Source organism: Colobus angolensis, unplaced genomic scaffold (assembly GCF_000951035.1).
Source record: "Colobus angolensis palliatus isolate OR3802 unplaced genomic scaffold, Cang.pa_1.0 Scaffold37, whole genome shotgun sequence".
Lineage (NCBI taxonomy): Eukaryota > Metazoa > Chordata > Mammalia > Primates > Cercopithecidae > Colobus > Colobus angolensis.
Genome location: NW_012117043.1, coordinates 8,866,067 through 8,887,373, shown reverse-complemented (window position 1 = coordinate 8,887,373; position 21,307 = coordinate 8,866,067). Strand labels below are relative to the sequence as shown.

Here is a 21,307-nt window from a genome sequence, read left to right as displayed (position 1 = left end):
AGAGGGCATGCACCTGAATTTGCCAGTTTGGAAATCAGGAGAGAGGTCCAGACTGGGGATAGAGACTTCTGGGTCGAGTATGAATAGTATTTAAATAGAAACTGGATGAGATCACCTAACAAATGAGTGTAAGCAGGAAAAGAACAGAAAGGAAGGACAGAGAGGAGTTGAAAAACCAAGCCTTGGAGCAGTCCAACTTTTAGAGATTGGGGAGATGAGAAGAAACTAGCAAATGAGCAGAGAAGAAACAACCAGTGACAGAGGAGAACCTAGAGAAAGCTGTGTCTTTGCAGTCGAATAAACTGTTCCAAGGAGGTAGTGATCAACAGCATCACATACAGTCAAAAGTGAAGGAAGCTGAGGACTGAAAATTGACTTCTGGACATAAAGTGACAAGAGCTGTTTTAGTGGCATAGGGCAAATGGTAGCCTCACTAGAGTTGATTTTGAGAATGAATGAAAAGAGCGGAATTGAATGTAGATAAATCCATTTTTGTAAGGTTTTGTTATAAAGTATAGCAGAGAAATGGAGTAGTAGCTGCAAGGAAATGTGAGAGCAAGACAAAGTTTTGCTTTTAATTTTTTTTAAGATAGAAGATAATTACAGCTCATTTTTATGCCCATGGTAATAACCGAGTACAGGGAGGGAACACAGATGTTAGGGAAGAAAGCAGACAATTGTTGGATTGAAGCTTTGAGTAAGTAAGATGGAAGGAATGCATGAGGTATGATCACAGAGAAAGGCAGAGTATGTGACTTGTTGGTGGATGTTGTGGTGGAAATCTAGAAGTTCTCTTCCTGATGCTTCTGTGTTCTCAGTGAGGTAAGAAGCAAGGTCTTCAGCTACAAGAGGATAGGTGAATGTACTAAAAGGCTTTTTTTTCTTAATGAAGTACACAGTTATTTTATATGAAATGTATTATGAGATAACCAGTGAAAACCATCTCTTACCATAACAAATTTAAAGTGTTTAGCTTAGCAGTTGATGTACAGTAGATGCCAAAAAAATGCTTTCCTGTAAAACAAAATTGGGATCAAATTTTCATTTGATTTGTGAGATGAAGATCTGTTATTTCATCCAAAGCACTTATATATAACTTCAGAATTTCTGGAGAAATTGATGTATGGGGTGGGGGGTCCCTTTAAAAATAAGAAGTTGGGGTGAGGAGAGTCAGATGTATTATTCATCATTACTGTCTACATTGATTAAATTTATTAGATGACTAATCATAACCAAAGGTTGTTGGCAGGACAGAGTATGAGAAGATCATTTCCTCCTATTATTCAGCTCTGTCTTTAGGCTGATCTCACACTCTAGTGAGGAAAGCTTCAGCAAGTTTTATGCTGAGTTTCATCAGTGCACAGAATAAAGTCCGTTGTATATCACTGCTTTTAAGCAAATCAAATCAAAGTGCCTTAGCCCAGATCATTCCCCCAGCGTTATATAATATAAATGCCCAGAAACAACTGCTGGGGAAATCCCACATTCTCATCTTCAGTCTGGGTCATGGGATCAGAGTTAGCAATGTAAGAGAAAACATTTAAACTGGCCCCTCGAATGTCTGTACATCAGAATTCAAAGAAGTGACTCCATAATTTAACTGAGAGGGAGAGAACTCCAACTGTAAAAAACACTGAATTCTGCATCTATTGGGAAGATAAATGCAGAAAATGAATGTTGGCATTTCCCCTTCTCTTTTACTGGTAACTCCTGTAGTATATGTTGGCAAAAAAAAATAGCGACAGACAGATAAAGCAGACTGTGAACCACCAAATAACCTCTAGAAGTTTTTTACACTGTTCTTCCTTTAATATATTATAGCTTTTCAATTGCCGGGTAAGTGACTTCTAACTAGAAATAGCTCATATCTAATTACATTAACATTTTAACTTTTGAATTTGGGATGCACAAAATGTGTAAAATTATAAATGTATATATGTCATTTGCTTTTTTTTTTGTCTCAGACAACAATGATGTATATAACCAGGTGGTAAAACAATCAAGTCACAGGTCCAAAATCATTTTTGTTAAAACACAGCATTTTTGCAAGGCCAATATTAAGGAGTGTTTAAATCACAATTCAGAAAATATATACATTTTTTCAATTATTTTGATTTTAGCAGTGATTTTAATGGTTGAATGATTTTAATAGTTGAAATGATTTTAATAGTTGAAATACTGCATTATTTGGTTATTTATAGGTGGCAACCATCTCTCAGTATAATAGATTCCTTTTTCATAGGAAGATTAGCTAGTAGTTCTTTTTAAATTGGCAGTGCAGTTCAGACCTACAAATTAACTTGTACAATTGTAAACATGTAATGTCTCTAAAATAGACTGCTTTGTGTTGAAGCCTAGAAATTATTTCAGTTCCTTTTAAAAGAGCATTGCTCTGGATGATAATGCACAAATTGAGACGTTGGGAATCTAGTTTACTTTTTGTGTTCTTCAAAGAGTTAGGCAAAAGTATTATTTGATTGTTTTAATTTTGACTGTTGGCAGTGCAAACAGGAGTTAGGGAAAAGAAGCAACACCACAGTGCTTAAAAGCATAGGCTCTGGCATCCGAATGCTTACATTCAAATCATGACTGCACTATCAGCAGTGTGACAATGGACAAGTTATTTAAACCTCTTTATCCCTCAGTTTCCTCTCTGCAAAATGAGGTTAATAACAGTATCTACCTCAAATTGTTGTGATGGTACAATGAATTAATAATATTTATAAACTACCTAGAAGAATGTCAGAAATAGTAGAAAGCACTATGTAAACATCCGATAGACATAGTTTATTGTTAGGGCAACAATTCTTTACACCTTTGGAAGCTGCTGTCAATTTCATGTAATCTTCTATTGGGTAAAACAGCGTTGCTGTCCTTTGATTTTTGGAACTTTCTGTGTAACGGGACCAGGGAGCTAAGAAGTGGGTAGCCACAGTAGTATGTTTGAGCGGGCTTCTACTGGCTTACAAGAATTTTGTGAGCCAATTGTCAAACACAGTCATTATTAATAATTAAAATATTTAAACTGAAAAGCATATTAAAAGAAATGGTAATAAATATTTTTAAAACTAGCCACTTCCTAATTATTTATTTGCATTTTACTGTTGTCTTTGTTCTTGAGATTATTTACACCTATTGTATCTAAGAATTATATATCTTGGTGTATTACTATGCATTTCTTCCCATCTCCATATTCGGTGACATCACATTGGTAGCTCAAAATAGGCATGGTATAGTATTTACACTAGGAAACTGAGCAAATGTTGCAAATCAAGCCTTGCCCCCACCCCCAAGAGCTGGTTGTTAAAACATTTACCATCACACTACTGGATCAGGGTCAGAGTGTCCCACTAGTTTCTGTTATTCTATTTCTGAGTGTTATCACGAGTAAAACAGAGATTGAGGAAAGGATTGTAAAAAAAAAAAATTAAAAAAAAAAAAAAAAATGTGCTTACGCCTTAATGGAGGTTTCCCCTATAAACACTTTCCTATGTTAAGCTTCCAAAATACTCCATATCACCAGAACCATAAGCAATGAAGAAAGGGCTGTTAATTTCATTACAATTAATAACAATTGTCTGCTTTTGTATATCATTGTGTAGTTACATGTTATCTAATAAGAGTATCATGCTAACCCCCTAAGCTAGAATGGTAGCTATTATCATCACTACTATATAAATGACAAATCTATTTGTATAGAAAGTTCAGATTCCATAAGATTATTACTTTCCCATGGTTATTCAGCTTGCAATTGAAGAACATTACATATGGATTCAGATTTTCTGGCTGCAAATCAAGTGAAAATTCCATTTATGTGATGAATGTTATATTCTTTAGCAAAGCCTTATTAATTGTGAGTTAGAGATATCTCCCCCCACACCTCCACACTCCCTCCCTCCCTCCCTCCCTCCCTCTCTCCTTCTGCTCTGCTCAGCATGTTGGATGCTAAAAGTTAAACGTATTTGAGTTTGTAACAATTTTATAACACTGACAAATGTTTTTCAAATACATCTGGCTCTGTTATTACAGTATCTTTATTTAATCAGTTCCCATTGATGGTTATTTAGATTATTTCCAATTTTTTGTTTTTACAATGAACAATCTTGTCAATAAAACATATCTATAGGATAAATTTCTACAAGAAAAATTGCTGGATTAAGCTATATGGAGATCATTCAACATAGTGATGAAGAGTCCGGGCTCCTTCCCCTGCTAGCTGTGTGACCTTGGGAAAGTTATTTAAATTTTCTGTGCCTCAGTTCTCTATTGCTAAAATAGGGATAATAGCAGTACTTCTCATAGATTATTCATGAGGATTAAGTGAATGGGTACATGTATGGTCCTTACGACAGTGTCTAGCGTCTAACTACTCAATAAATGTCAACTCATTATTATTAGCATTGAAAATTTTAGATAGGTATTTACAAGTTTCTCCTCATAAGTGTGTTATACTTAATACTTCTGTTAATATGAGAATGACTATCTCTTCACACCATCAGTGCTGTGTCTGATTAAACTACTTTTTAATGTTTGCTAATCTGATAAATGAACATGGTATTTCATAATAGCTTTTTATTTATTTAATTACGCATGAAGTTAAACATTTTCACATGTGTTCATTTGTGTTTCATGCCCTAAATGTTTCACGTTTTGCCTATTTTGTTGTCTGTTATTGATCTTATTATCGATTTGTAGGAATTCTTTCTGCATTAGGGAGTTCAGCCTTTTTCTGTGCTATGACTTACCTTCATCGTATTCCATATTTTTTTCATAGAACTTATTCCTATTTTTAATAATGTCTTTATGTCGATTTCAAGCTTCATATGATCAAGGGTCATGTCTATTTGTTTATCATTGTATATTGAGCATCTAGCAAAATGCTGAACACATAATAAAGGACCAATAAATATTTAATGAATGATACATGGGCCAGGTATGACAAAGAAAATATTTGATACATAAATAGACTGGGAAATCAGAAAGGAAACTATTTTGTCTGCAAACGTAATGACTTTGGTTTTGGATATGTTGAGTTTTAGGTAACAGCCACTATTCTAAGTTGAATGTGTTTAAGACTCTTACTTTGGCAAGATACTCATGAAGATTTTGGAGTCATCACTATGAAGTTATTGATTCGAAACAGATGATCACTGATGGAAAGAATGTTATGGGAGGGTTCATAGACAATACTTCTAATCAAAAACAATTTCAGGTGGTTCTAGTTGTCATAACATTTTTAAAGCAAATATGAAAAGAAAAAAATGGAAGCATTGTATATTTCCAAGTATAAAGATGTGATAAATGTGGGAAGATTTTAATGTTTGGAACAAAAATTATTATGGAAAAGTATTTAGATAGTGTTAATTATATCCAAATCACTTATTATGAAGAAATGAAACCTTTACTAATGGAAAACTGAGTTCATCAATAAGCTGGTGGGAATCAGAAGTCCTATTTTTGTATAAGGTAGGCTATTTGTGTTTTTTAGTTTATAATTGGACAGTGATTGTTTTCTATTACTTAACTATCACTGAGAGATTAATTACTATCATTTTAGTCTCTAAGTCTGTCTTTTATATAATAGATTATATGAAATCTGCATGAACTATAAGAAACTATTGAATCTCCTAAAAAGAAACACTTATTTTCTCAGAACAGAGAACGTCTTCTAAAATAAGCTGTACATATTATTTAATATCCAGGGATAGCTTTATGGCTGCAGTCACTGAATAACCATTGTGACTTAAATGCCTATTAATTAGTAGCTTTATAAGTCTGTTATAAAGTTATAATTCTTTTTTAATAATTGTAAAGAAGTAATCAAGGCAGAAATTCTATTCTGATGGCACAGGGGATATAGTAATCCAATTTTAATGTCAATTTTCAAATGATCCTGTAGATTAAAAGATACTGTCTTGAAAGTGTCCATTTTTCTTTATTTTTTATTAGAAAATATCTGTAACTTAAGAAATTAGAAGGACAGATACAATTGTACTGATCAAATTATTTAGCAGACGAAAATTGTAGTCACATTAGAATAACTTCCTACTTAACTGTTAGCTGCCTTTGTCTTATTGATTGGAAATCCTGGTATTTCTGAGCATTTTTGTCATGAAAGCAAGGTTCTTAGGTACAGTCATCAGTTTCTTTCCTCCAGGTGAGGGGCTTGTCAGTGATGAATGAAGTGATATATAAAAGAAAATGCAGAAAGCATGAAGACAGAAAATAAATCTACTTGAACTAGTACAGCAGAGCAGTTTATCATGGCGCATCTGGCTGAGCATGTGCTTGCAGTGGACACTAGAAGAGACGTATAGTGAGAGTCACTCAGGGGCTTTTAGGAAGCCAGTCATTTGCTTATGCTAAGCTCTAGGAAGTGCTTATTTTCTACTTATAAGAGGAACATTTATTCATGAAGAGAGAATAGAAACTCCAAGGTGGCCTGTGTTAATATACAAAGGAAACAGTTACAGAATTTTTGCTCAAGGTGTGTATGACTTGTGGTAAAAGACTGGAAATAAACACAATACAAAGTGTATTTCTTGTTTTTCATAATTACAAAAACATCATCCTTAGAGTTGCTTCTCAAAGACTATTCGCAAGAAGCAAATGGCAGTAGAGTAAGATTTTATTTCATTCAAATAGTTACTGTTAGGCCAAGCACAGTGGCTCACAACAATAATTCTAGCACTTGGGAGGCCAAGGTGGGAGGATCACTTCAGGCCAGGAGTTTGAGTCCAGCTTGGGCAACATAGGGAGATCTGGTCTCTACAAAAAAATTAAAAAAAAAAAATGTGGTGGCATGTACCTATAGTTCCAGCTACTTGGGAGGCTGAGGAGGGAGAATCACTTGAGCCCAGGAGTTCAGAGTTGCAGTGAGCTATGATTGTGCTACTGCATTCTTGCCTCAGCAACAAAGAGAAGCCCTGTCTCTAAAAATAAACAAGCAAAAAGAGTTACCATTCCTGCACTTTTGCTCTGCCCCTTGCTGGGACTTGGGGAAAGGAAGTCAATGATTTGTTGTTAAAGCTCAGTTACTTTCCAAAGAGGTAGGCTACCTGAGTCTTGATAAGCCAGTGTCAAAGAACTGATCCAAAAATTGGATTAAAATCTTTAGCAGTACTTGGATGGAACAGAGGGGCGGAAACCACTGTGTTCTGGAAACGTGCCACCCAAAATCAGAATGTAGGAAAATGTGGCTGCCTCAACTTGGGGCTGTTCTCTTGGTATGATGAGGGCCAAAATGTACTCATTTACAGAAATATGGCCAAATATTGCTTGCTTACGTCAATCCACATCTCTTTATAGCTAACTATTCTCAATCCCATTACAGAAATGGAAGCTAAGTTTAGCAAATTGTTTGGCCGTTTATGTTTAGTGCACAAAATTCTTAATTAACAAAGTAAAATGCCACAATCCATTGTAAATCGCTTTGCTAAACTTTCAAACTTAATAAGGAATTTTGTCTTGTCCAAAAGCTACTTTCAAACCCCTGCTGATCTGGCACTCATGTCTGATTCCCTGTGGAGCTGAGTGAAAGAATGTAAAGGGAGCCAATTAAAGAAACTTTGAGCCAGAATAGACAAGCAGAGGCCATCTTGTCCATCCTTCTGCCTTCAGGCAAAAACCATCCACTGCAACACAAATTTTTGCTTGAATCCTGCTGACAAAAATGCTCACCACATGTAAATGACAAGTCATAATCCAGTTATTGCAACTAAAGCAGATTGTTAACTGCTCAAGACTTATTTATTGTGTTCTAAAGATGCTGAGTATGAAAGCTCATCTGAATTGTCTTAATTCCCCCTTTCTAGAAAATTATTTTGTACAAGAAATGTGCTCAAATAATTGTAAAGATGAGGGAGGTTTGTGTCCAGGAAATAAAGTTATCTTTATCATCTTATTAAATATATTTTTGGTTTCCTTTCACTCTAGGTTTACCTTATGGGTGGGAGGAAGCTTACACAGCAGATGGAATCAAGTACTTCATCAAGTAAGTACAAGCATCTCAACCAAGTAAGCAATTTTCTTCACATCTGGAGAGAACCTGGAAGTTGCAGAATAATCAGCAAAACTAAGAAACCTTCTTGTAGGTTACAAAAATTAGTAACAAGAAATGAAGCCTCACCATTTTCATTTCATGTGATTTAAATGCTAATATCAGATATCATTTGGGGGAAAAATCCTGGTAATAATTTCTAGGGAAACATCAAAAAATTGGAACAGGATCATCATTTGAACTTAAATGCTGGCTGCCTTAATTCACTTGCTGGCTAATAGTATTAATGTTTATGAAAAGTTAATACCTAACAAAAAAATCCATTTTGTATGTCTTTAAAAGTTATTAACAATAATACTAATAATCAACATTTTTTAATGCTTTAAAATGCACACAGTTCATTCTGCAACTATTTTTTGAGCATTTGCTGTTTGCCAGGCAGTGTACCACACCCTGGAGATAGAGTGGTGAAATATATAGACTGGTTTCTTGATAGCGTAGAATTTACATAATAGGAAAAACAGACAGTAAATAACTTGAGATAAATAGGACAGTATATGAACAAACCTTACCTCAGTGGATTCTCAGAAAAAGCCCTTGAGGTATGTGTACCTTGTCATTTTTTCTGTTTTATAGATGAAGAAAATAAGAGCCTTGAGTAGTTACCAAAAAATCTATCACTACTTAATTAGCAAGTCAGAACTAGAATCAAAGTCTTCTGACCCAAGATTCTACTACTACACTAGACTGTCACTGATAAAGACCCAGCCTTGAAAGCCTGAACGGGAATACATTTCCTAGTGCTGAACTGGTTACTTTTGCCCTGGACAGAGCGCTGTGATATACTTCTACCGTTTCCTGAAAATTCCTTTTATGTCAGAATTGACATTTTGAGAGCACAAAGGGGAATCCCAGCAGACTCCTAAGATCTCAGGGAACTCCTTTGTGTATCCTTTTAGCAAAGTATACTTGGTATGCATTTTGGGAGGAAAAAGGAGACATATCTTTGCTATCCCCTTTCAAACATGCAAATATTTTACAAAGCAATATCCAGATTTTGGATTCTCACGCCCTGCAACTTTACACAGTTCCTACATCTCTCTTAACCTCAGCTTTCACATCATATACTGAGGGGAATATTACCTACTTTATAAAGTTGTTCAATGTTAAACACCTAGCATAGAACTTGGAACACAGTAGATGCCCAATAAATAGCCGTCATGAATTTACAATATGGAGAAACCATCGTGGAGGGGAAGAAAAAACCTGAACAATCATATGCCCATTAAAAACACTGAGGATTCAAAAGCTTTATATTTGAAAAAATTTAAGGAAAAGCTAGAGATAAACCTGTTTTCTCTAGTTTTTTCTTTAGTGTTTTCATGCTGAATTTTTTTCTTGCAATCTCTAGCATGAAGTGATTAATCAGGCAAAGGTGTTGTTTATAACATGTGAAAGAAAAGGAACTTTTGGCATAGAGGACCCAGGAATTCCATGTGCAGATTACATTTAGTGCCACACTCTTCCAGAATCAGACCGCTTCTGGAAGGGGCTCTCTAGTATGTATGCAGGATTAATCATGTTTAGTTTCCGGAAACTTTGAATCGCTGTACTGTAGGAATGGCAGGAAAATGAAAAAGTACATTCATATCTGTGTTGAATTTCTTTCTTTCTCTCTTTTTGATATTAACTTTATAAATTTATAAAGGAAAAGATGAGGGCCTGAGCATTTACTGAGCACTAGCTTGTGCTTAATAGTCAGGAATATGCTAGGTATATTTCTCTATGCATTATATCATTTAATGCTCTTAACAATGTGGAAAGTAGATGTTGCTGGGCTCTTATTGGAATGGCATTATGATGGTGGTGAGCTGCATCTTGCCGTGAGCATGCCTTTCTCCTAGAAGGTCCCCAAAAGAAATGCGTGATTAAAAGAAGGAAAATTAGCATTCATTATTAACTGGGGTTCTGCATTAGGGGCCTTTGAAAAATGTCAGTAAATGAGTCTGGACCCTGTGGGGAACTCCTTTACCTAAACTTACCTGGCTGTCAGTATATCCTAACCCAGAGCTGAATGTCAGAATCTAACTAGTGCCTTAAGAGAAAAGAATACTAGGGGCACAGTTACCCAAAACAGAGAACAAAGCGGGAACAAGAGATGGTCAGCCAGAAAGTTGATTTGTCTCCTTACCTGTTACCCAGCTAGCTTAAGCCACTGTTCTTTGCAGCCTGGAACAATAGCCTTGGGCTGGACTCCCACTATACGGGAGAATAGAGTCCCAGAAGAGGAGACAAAAGGGAGTCAATAAGCCCTTTGCCTGCCCTGGGAACCAACTCAATGTCTGTGGAAAGAACAGAGAGATGCTACATTTATCCTAACCCCATTACTTTGCTCAGAAAATATACCCCCAAAGGGTGTGTTTTGGAAGTCCATCAATTTTTTTTTGCCTTGACCTTAGTCTTGACACATAAGGAAAACAGAAAAAGAGATGATAAAATAAATATTCCCCGAAGGGCCATAGTAGGTTTCATTGTCTTACCGTTTCATTAGGAGAAACTGTTAAAGAGGCTGTACTCGTCAAGGTCACACGGTAGTAAAATTGCAGAGCCAAGATTCAGGTCCAGGGTTGTCTGGCTCCAAAGCCACCCGCACGCACACACACACACACACACCATGCCTCACCACCTCCATATCCTCATGTTAATATAGTATGTTGACATGTGACAAGAAAGACACTTTAAACAGATCTCAATTTAGGAAGAGCTCTATACTTTATTCATTTTAAAATAGTAGAATAGAAACTTGGTTGTGAGAATAAGAAGTTGTCTTCCAGAGATTAAAAAAGTCAAAGAGTAGAAATAAGAAAATCTAGCAATATGCCATTGCTTCTTTTACTCAGCCTCATGAAGGAATGGAGTGTTTGGCATAAGTTAGTTTTTTGTTGTTGTTGTTGGAACTTAACCCTGTTCAAGCACCAAGACTTATTTTAGTTTAACTGTTCTTGATGAAAGTCTTATTTTAATATATGTTACACACTTCCCTGACTTCTTATACAGAGGCCAGTGAACAAAATCCTTATGAACGTCCATCATTATACACAATACAGTGAGTTCTACAGGGGATATTAAGATGTATAAGACAGAGTAGAGACACAGCTGTCACCTCTTGCTTCTCTCAGTGTCCCTGTTTCTCTCCCCATGCCCATTCTCTTTTGCCCCCTCTCCACAAGTCACCTTCTTCCCCAGTTTTGTATTTGAAGAGGACCAGATGCCAGATAATGAGGCTAATTTGAACTGCTTGTAAATAGCCTTTGAATGGGGTTCTGCAGGAGTGTTTATGTAAGTCAAGTGTGATACATAAGTTCTGTTGCAGGTGGATTTGATTACAGGAAGGCCATCTGGTATCGGGGAAAGAAGAGCATGGGCTTTGGACTTGGAGAAACTTTAATTAAAATAACAGTGTCTACACAAAATAGTTGAATAAAATAGCTAAACCTCAGGCACATTTACTTAACCTCTCTGGGCTTAATTTCTCCATTTATAAAATGGGAAGTATATTAGCCCTTCATAGGGTTCCCGTCCAGAATGAAGGAGTTTGTGTATGTAAAGGGCCTATCATAGCACCTGGTCCAAAACAGACACTTTGAGCAAAGGTGAGCCCTCTTCAGTCCCTCCCCTTGCTTTCACATTTTGGTGGGAGTTTCTTCATGGTTCTTAGCTGCATTCAACTAGGTGATGTTGCCAGATAAGTAAAGTTTGCATAAGCAGGCATCTACTATATATCTTTTTTTTGAAACTATTTAGTTTTGGTTTGTCATTTTTGTTTTGTCTCAATCTTCATTCTCTTACTACCCTAACAAAAATTTTCAGTCTGTATAGCCTGCGTTAACTTTTGAGGTAAGAGTGATTCATTTACCATGTAGATGATACTTTGAAGGCAAGAAATAAGTAATGGACTCAGATCATTGCTCTCTCACCTCTACTTAAGAATAGTGACTGAAATCACCCTCCCAGAACACCAGAAGGGATGATGGTCTATATATACATAATCTCTTCCCTGAAATTGGCATCTGTCACTGCCTTCCCAGAAATTGAATTGTTACATCTGATGGAAGCCAAGCCTCTGGCAAGGGAATAACTGTCAGTGGTGTCCTAAGAATGTCCAGATGAACATAATCCTCATTGAATATTCCCGCCCATCCACATGTCCATCACACATATATTAATACTTTGTCATCTACTTAAATTCTGATGCAAGAGAAGAAAGCATTTTACCTAGGATGAACAAATTTAATCAGTGTTGGCATTGCTACAGCCAGTGTTTCATAGAATTAATACACATATATGTCTGTGTGTGTGTGTATGTTTCTGTGTGTGTGTGTACCAATATGTATATGCATTTATGCAGGCGGGCAGAGCTTGCTCACTTGCCTCATATATATGTGAAAAAGAAAATACATTATTTATATAGTTTTAAAACGTATTTGTGCATTCTAGGAAATTTTTTCTTATGTTCTCCTTAGAGAGAGAGTTGCAACATTCTTAAATTTAATAACAAACTATCCATGATCTTGAGAATGCTATAATGAAATTTTCTGATTAACTTGATCCATTTTTCTACCCAACTTCTTATCTTTTTCCCTTTGAAGTTGTATACTGTTACAGATTTATAGTAGTCTTTGGTATGATTCCACTTAAAAGTTCACATGCTTTATACGTGTTATATAATGTAACAAAATTATTATGAGAGTTATTAAGTTTGTAATAAAACTGAATGTATGGCAAATTAGACATAGCTGCTAATTGCTTTTTTGTATTCTATTATCTTTCTGTTGATTCAGATTCACTGTGATTTATTATCATACTTGTATTAACTCTATATCTGCATAATAAATTTCTTCAAAATTTAAGCTTAAACCAATATGTATTTTCTTACTCAATTTTAGAGCATCTTGAATCCAGGAGTGGCTTCACTGGATTATTCTGACTCTCTCACTTTCTCTCTGGGTCTCTCATGAAGTTGTAGTCACTGTGTTAGGGCTGGGACTTCAAGAGTGGCTTAGTGAGCCAGCTGGAGTATTTGTTCCAGGCTCACTCATGAGGTTATTGGCAGGAGGCTTCACTTCCTCACCATATCATGAACACATAGGGCTACTCACAGTATGGCAGCTGTCTTCTCCGAAGTAAGGGACAAAAAGGACAGAGAGAGAGAAAGACAAAAGCTACAGTGTCTTTTATAACCAATGTCACAGTGACTGATCTACCATCACTTCTGCTATATGACCAACCCTGGTTCAGTGTAAGAGGCTCCTACGCAAGAGTATGAATACCAGAAGACCAGAAGGTAGGCATCACTGGGAACCATCTTAGAGGATGCCTAGTAGATGCCGCTTCACAGTATATGTAAAATATATGTTTCATGTGACTTATATAAATAATACAAAATTGTCTATGTCCATTACTTGCTTTGAATGTTCAATTATACCAGCAGTTCCCAATCTTTTTGGCATGAGGAATCCATTTTGTAGAAGATCATTTTTTTTCATGGACCAGGGGGCAGGGGGATGGTTTTGGGATGAAACTGTTCCACCTCAATCATCAGGCATTAGATTCTCATAAGGAGCATGCAACCTCGATCCCTTGCATGTGCAGTTCACAATGGGGTTTGCGCTCCTAATGCCACCACTGATCTGACAAGAGGCAGAGCTCAGGCAGTAGTACTTGCTTGCCCACAGCTCACCTCCTGCTGTGCAGCTGAGCTCCTAAGAGGCCATGGAACACTACGAGTCCATGGCCCGGGGCTTAGGGACCCCTGAATTATCCATGGCCCAGGGGTTGGGGACCCCTGAATTATACTGTTGGTGATTTTTCAAATACATATAATCATTTGCTTTTAAGTTACTTAGATTTGGCTTGTAATTCTCCATGCATTCATTTGGGTTGATATGCCTTTATATCAGATCCTAAAATCTGAGATATTGTTCTTCATATTATAAATTCCATTCTTTATCACATAGGCAGTATTATACCTAGAACATTACAAATGTATATCAGTAGAACCTAGAAAGTCTATGTGTTTGAATAAAACAAAAGTTTCTGTCTAGAACAAGGAAGGGAAATAGATTTTAACTCATGCCATCTCTATCTGTTGATAATAGCTGTCTCAAGTATTATTTTGAGAAGAATTCTGAGGACATATTCAGCTTCAGTGATGTATGCCTTGATCTGCTGGAGATGTCTGCCATGGGTTTAGAGGGAGAGGTGGTGTGGAGGACACATGCCACATCTTTGCAATCTTTTTCTTCTGGAGTGTATTGCTAGCACATGACAGGAACTCTGCCATGATGAACAGTAATGATGCAACTATTAGGTTGGAATAACAAAATAAAGAGAACACCCCTACCCCAAATTTCTTACGAGATGTTCAGTATGTGAGAGCTTTGTTTTTATGACTCTACAGCATAACTAAGTTCCAGTACGCATGGTTTCTCTCATTTCTCTCCAGTCAAAATTCATTAATGCCCTAAAATGATGTCTGTACTTGGGTTGAGATAGCCAGTTAGTTTGTTTGCAAGTAGGGAAGAATGGCTCATAATCTATAAGTGAATAAAATTGTATTATCTACCTATTGTATTAGTTAAAAGCTTCAGTTACATTGTGTCATCTCATTTATAAACAAAGGAAAACACAAAAGAGAAGAATTTTAGATTATCATTTCTTAGGCCCTAACTTTATTTGCTAAGTAGAGCCTAGCTTTGGTAAATCTAATGCAATTAGAAATTAGGGAGGTTGGAAAGGAGAGGATGGAGAGAAAGGAATGGTTTCTGAATTAGAAATTTTAAAAGTACTACTTTTAGCTTTTTCTAAATGCTTTACAATTATTTTAGCTTTTTTTTTTTTTTTTTTTTTTTTTTGAGATGAAGTCCTGCTCTGTCACCCAGGCTGGAGTGCAATGGCTCAGTCTCGGCTCACGGCAACCTCCGCCTCCTGGGCTCAGGTGATTCTCCCACCTCAGCTTCCCAAGTAGCTGGGATTACAGGCACCCACCATCACACCTGGCTAATTTTTGTATTTTTAGTAGAGACGGGGTTTCACCATGTTGGCCAGGCTAGTCTTGAACTCCTGACCTCAGGTGATCCACCCACCTCAGCCTCCCAAAGTGCTGGGATTACAGGCATGAGCAAGCACCTGGCTTATTTTTGCTTTTAGTGGACACTGCCTAACACCCTTCTTCTGAAGATCTCATTAATTTGGGAGCTTTGATTCATTTTCTGTGAATGAGGAAATGTCTACTGACGAATTAGTAAGATCTAAGGCTCACTGCATGAGGTGTCAGGGCAATTTCTATGCAACTGACTTCAGACTAGATAAGGAGAATGTGTGTAAGCTCCTCACTCTCTTTTGCATGTGTAAGAATTCTGGTCATTTTATTCTTAATGAGGCTACAATGAAGAAACTAACAAAGGACTTAAAATATGAAATATGAACTTTTTAAATATTTTGCCACCAAACACTTCTTAGCTATGAATGAGTTGTAAGGTGTTGAAATTAACTAGACTGCACTTTAAAGCTGTAACCATCCATGTGACAACTGGTTGAGAATATTCATTACCTAGCACAGGGCCTGGTATTTGTAGGGATGATAAATATTTATTGAATGAATACTGTTGTTGGCAGTCTGCGGAAGCGATTGATGGGGGAAAAAATAAGCACTTTAGTAATCAGACAGAGATAACTTCTAATGTTTATGCAACCACTTTTGAGTGTGACCTTGGTGGTGTTATTTCAATACTCTCTACCCTCTATTCTCATACAAAAACAAGGATAATAATTTCTATCTATCTCCCCAGATTGTTTTGAGAATTGAGTGAAATTTGGGGTAAAAAGCACCTAGCAAAATACCTTGCACATAATGAGTGCTTATCAGCTGTTAGTTCCCTGTCCCCTTCCTTATTTTATACTATTGCTACTTGCCAATGGAGGAGTTTAAAATGACAATATTTGCACAACTGCAGATGGAAACTAGTAACCAAAACCTACACCTGTGCCACTCTCTGGCCGGTCAAAAGCCCTGTGACAGAAGCAGAAACACTGCAGTGATCATGAACCTGAGACAGCTTGCTCGGGATTTTCTGTAAATACCTACAAAGATATGTAGGAATATGAAGTACTGTGTGAGAAATCATCATGAAATGAAAGACCAGGCAACTGGCTTGGGTTATTCAGAATGGCAAAGCCCACTAAAATAAAAGGAACATCTAGACCTAAATATTCAGCATCAAAGCCCTTTTTCCCCCTCCTTTAACCAATGACAGGTATAACATAGGCATGAAGCATGTTTTCTTCATATTTCATCGAGATATTGAAATAAATTATTTGGGGTTTCATAAAGTACTTTGGAAGCTCATAACCTTTCTGAGGGTTAATTCTTTTATTTGGAAGGTGTGTAATTTTCTTTGCTGCCAGGACCTTTTATTTAGATTTACTAACAAATACTTTTTGTCAAACTCTTTCCCTTCCAAATTTGGTCGCTATACTAGTCTGTTAGGGCTGCCATAACAAACCACCACAGACATGGCTTAAACAACAGAAATTTATTTTCTCACAGAAGTCCCAAGATCAAGGTGCCATCAGGGTTAGTTTCTGGTGAGATTCTCTTCCTGGCTTCTAGATGCCTACCTCTGGCTGTGTCCTCACCTGGCCTCTTCTCTTTGTACACATAGAGAGAGATATCTCTGGTGTCTCTTCTTACAAGGACACCAGTTCCATCAGACTAGTGTCCTGCCAACCCTACAACCTCATCTAACCCTAATTATCTCCATAGAGATCCAGTCTCCAAATACAGTCACGCTGGGGATTGGAGATTCAACATATGAATTTAGTTCAGTCCATATAGTTGCTTCTCCCAAAAATTACTTTTCATAAGGTCCCTAGCAACTTTTTTCTTCATTCAGTAGATTATATTCATTATAGTGTCATACATATATATATATATATTATATATATATAACTTTTCATGCTAAACGTTGAGCAAGTTTTAGGCAAATTGCAAAAGTTGATCCCAATCAGTTTTCCATTAGGCCCTAGTCTTAGGGGAAGAAGCAGCTTAAGGGAAGAATAGGGTAGGCAGAATAATGGCCCTCAAAAATGTTCACATCCTATTCCCCAGCACCTGTAAGTGTGAATATACTAGGTCACATGGTAAAGGAGCATTAAAGTTGCAGATAGAATTAAAGTTGCAGGTAAAGGTAGCATTAAAGTTGCAGGTAGTTGCAGGTAAAGGAGCATTAAAGTTGCAGAAATTTAAGAAATCAACTAGCGGCCCGGCGCGGTGGCTCAAGCCTGTAATCCCAGCACTTTGGGAGGCCGAGACGGGCGAATCACGAGGTCAGGAGATCAAGACCATCCTGGCTAACACGGTGAAACCCCGTCTCTACTAAAAAGACAAAAACTAGCCGGGCGAGGTGGCGGGCGCCTGTAGTCCCAGCTACTCCGGAGGCTGAGGCAGGAGAATGGCGTAAACCCGGGAGGCGGAGCTTGCAGTGAGCTGAGATCCGGCCACTGCACTCCAGTCCGGGCGACAGAGCGAGACTCCGCCTCAAAAAATAATAATAATAATAATAATAATAATAATAATAATAAAATAGAAATCAACTAGCTAATCAACTAACCTTAAAACAAGGAGCTAATTCTGGATTATCCAAATGGGTCCAATCACATGACTCCTTAACAGAGGGAGGCAGAAGAGTCAGAAAGAGATATGACAGTGGAAGCAGAATTCAGGATATATTATGTTGCTGGCTTTGAAGTTGGGAGCCATAAGCCAAGGAATGTGAGTGGCCTGAAACAGCAAAGAAACAAATTCTCCCCTAGAGCCTCCAGAACAATAAGACCTGTGTGGGACTTCTGAATTACACAACTAGAAGATAGTAAATTTGTGTCGTTTTAGGCCATTAAATTTGTGGAAATTGGTTAGTGCAGTAGAAAATGATTACAGGGAGTTAGAAGTAGAGGGGGGAGGGTAGTGGTCACACTACTGTGTGACCTTGGACAGGGCTTTGATACTCTGAGCCTCAGTTTCATCAATTGTAAAAACCGTAGAGAAAAATAAGGTCTGTGGGATTTATATGAAAAGCAAATTGGGAAATTGGTATCAAAGAATGTTGTAAAGTACAAAATGCTTACCTGATGTAAAGTCTTACCCAGCTGCCACATACCTGAACATGTCTATCAAATGAATGATCTCAATATTAAGAGGGCCAGAGGTCTTCTTTGATCACACCTGCACTTTGTTACTTAGCATTGGTATTAAGCAGGTACCTCTATGAAAATCTCCATCCCTCTGTTGGGTATCTGGTGCCTAGAAACATGGCTTTGGCTGCATTCTCATCATTCCAAAGACTAAAAATTCCAGTCTGGTAAAATCACTTCTACAGTTTAGGGACGGAAGAGAAGGGTGAGCTGTTAGACAGGCCACTTACCATCATATTTATTTGTCTTTAGTAAAGTTATATACTCTAATAGTTAAAACAAGGTTTGCTTAGCTAAAAATGGTATTTGTTTGATGTAAATAATTTTAACAAAACCTGGAATTTGAGTAGATTGACATATAACTCCAGCTATATAGAAAATAAACTAGTCAAAATGGTTTGAATTATCACAGTGATTCAACTGTTACTTACAACCAAATGTATGAGCAGACCTTTGGAAGTTACTTGGATATGAGAAAATTGGCGAGAAGGACTAGTAGTGCTGGTTATTTGGTGACTTTGGAGCTATTTAAATCTTATTTTAATAATGATCAATTTATTTATGGATATTTCTTAATAATTTATGACGGTACACTGGACTACCACATCTGAAGATTGCTTTATCTGATCCCCCATTATAAGTAAGGTTGTCTACCACTTTTGAGTATTTTTACCCAGTGATATAACAATAGTATTACATCCGTGGAATGTATCCATGCACCAAACATTTTTGGACCTCCCTTTCTGTGAGCCTGACACTGGGGCTATAAAGATGAGTAGGACCCTTCCCTACCCTCCAGAAACTAACAGCCTATTAGACAAAAATAGATATATGAAGAATTTGTTGCTACATGATGTAAACAATATGACTGCTGGCACAAAGCCTCTGACTCAGGCTTCATACAAGTACTTTTAATTCATGGTCATTCAGATAACAATTCTTATGCATTTCATGGTATATTAGTTTGTTTTCGCACTGCTATAAAGATATCACCTGAGACTGGGTAATTTATAAACAAAGAAGCTTTAATTGACTGACAGTTCCACATGGCTGGGGAGGCCTCCTGAAACTTACAATCATGGCGGAAGGGGAAGCAGGCATCTTCTTCACAAGGCAGCAGGAGTGAGAAGTGCAACCAGAGGAAATGCCAGACGCTTATTAAACCATCTGATCTTGTAAGAACTCAGTATCACGAGAACAGTGTGAAAGAAACTGTCCCCATCATCCAATCACCTCCCTCCCTTGATACATGGGGATTACAGGTCCCTCCCTTGACACATGGAGATTACAATTCAAGATGAGATTTGGGTGGGTACACAGAGCCAAACCATATCATATGGCAAGTACTTTAAAATATGTGTGTGTGTGTGTGTGTGTGTGTGTGTGTGTATAAAATACCTTTAGACATTTCATTTATAATCAATGAACTAGTCAATACATCTTTAATTAATTTTACCTTGTAAAGCTGAAGAACTCCTTTCAGATGGTCGCTTAATCCATTCCAGAGCCTCCCTATATATTGTTACTGACACCAACCCAGAAAACAACCTCAGCGAGGAGGTTAATATAATGGTTAAATTCTCAGAAGTCAGATTTGGATCTAGATCCCAGCTCTAACATGCATTAGTTTTATGACCTGGAATAAGTTATTTCACCTTTCTTAGTATCAGATTCCTCATATAGAAAATAAGAATGTAATTCTTTCTTGCCTTTAATATATGCTAAGGTCCTAAAAGACAGTTAATTCCATTTAGTCACAAGTCTAAGGTGGCACTATTAGAAACAATCAGTATTTAAAAGTTCATGAGAAAACTATAGAGGTTGATGGCATATTTTTATCCTATAATTTTCATCATAATGGAAGGCTTTTCTTTGTAACACTTACTCTCAAGTGGCTTTAGCATTTATACTTGATGGGGTCAGTAATACTGACAAAATACCTCAAGACATTAGAGATGGTCTCATAAGAAGCCTCTCAAAGTCCCTTCCAACTCTGTGATTTTTACAAATCATTCTGTAGTATAATATATTTGCTTATATTTAAAATTTGAGGTGTAGTCATTTTAACTTTGATAGATAAACATAATATTAGAATCAATATAAATTAGTTGAAATACATTTTAAATTTTAGTTTTTTTAAGGTTTTAAATTTGTTAATTAAAAAAATGTTTAGTCAGATGTTTATTAAACTTCTTTTGTTGATTAAATTAAGTGAACGCCTGTATGGCTTGTAATATAATTCTATTTTAATAAGAACACTAAAAATTAAAGTAGCTTCTACATTTTATGCACTTCTCGCAGTGGGAATTTAATATGGAAACGTTGACAGTGGTCTTATGAACTTGTTTCCAATTAAATTTGGTATTCGTTAATCTATATTCTGACAGTCTTGATTATTGATATTTAAAGTAGCATGAAAATATATAGTTATTACTTATTTTCTGTACTTTAGAAAGATAGGCTTTTAGTTTACAGAAGTTGTACATATATTTATTGAGAAAGTAATAGTGATAGCTTCCTCTTGAAATATTTTCATCTTGCTTGACAGTGATCTAGAGTGATGCTAACTGCAATAACAAATCATCTGCTTTCAGTGGCTTAATACTCACAAATCAATGCAGGGATTCCTGGTTGATGGGTGTAACTTTTCTTCAAGTGGTGATGTTGAGACCCAGGCTCCTCCCATTTCATGTCTCTGCCCTCCCCAATGGCCTCAGAGTCCTCTACATTCAGTTAGTGGATGATGAATGAGAGTAGAGACGGCATTCCAGCTTCTTAAAAATCCCTGACCCACAAAAGACAAACAATTCTGTTACCTTATTGATAGGAACTAATCACATGCTCACATAAAGATGTGAGGAGAGCTGGGAAATGTGGTCTCTGCCTAGGCAGCTGCCATCTGGCAGCAACTCTATGGCATGGAATGGAGAACATAAATTTTTGGTGGATACTGTCAACAGGTATATGAGAAAGTACAAATATACCAACTCTACAATCCTATATAATTGTTTGTTAGTATCTAATAATTCAATGTATAGGTATCAGTGTCAGTAGGAC

The 21,307-nt window shown here is 36.7% G+C and overlaps 1 protein-coding gene across 2 annotated transcripts in view; it reads left to right on the top strand.

Moving 5' to 3' along the window:
* STXBP4 (syntaxin binding protein 4) overlaps window positions 1-21,307 on the top strand; it is a 212,961-nt gene that overhangs the window by 181,885 nt on the left and 9,769 nt on the right. For both annotated transcript variants that reach the window (XM_011953762.1, XM_011953761.1), the window contains one exon: window positions 7,936-7,993. In XM_011953762.1, coding sequence (XP_011809152.1) covers window positions 7,936-7,993 — 58 coding nt within the window. The remainder of the gene's footprint in view (window positions 1-7,935; window positions 7,994-21,307) is intronic.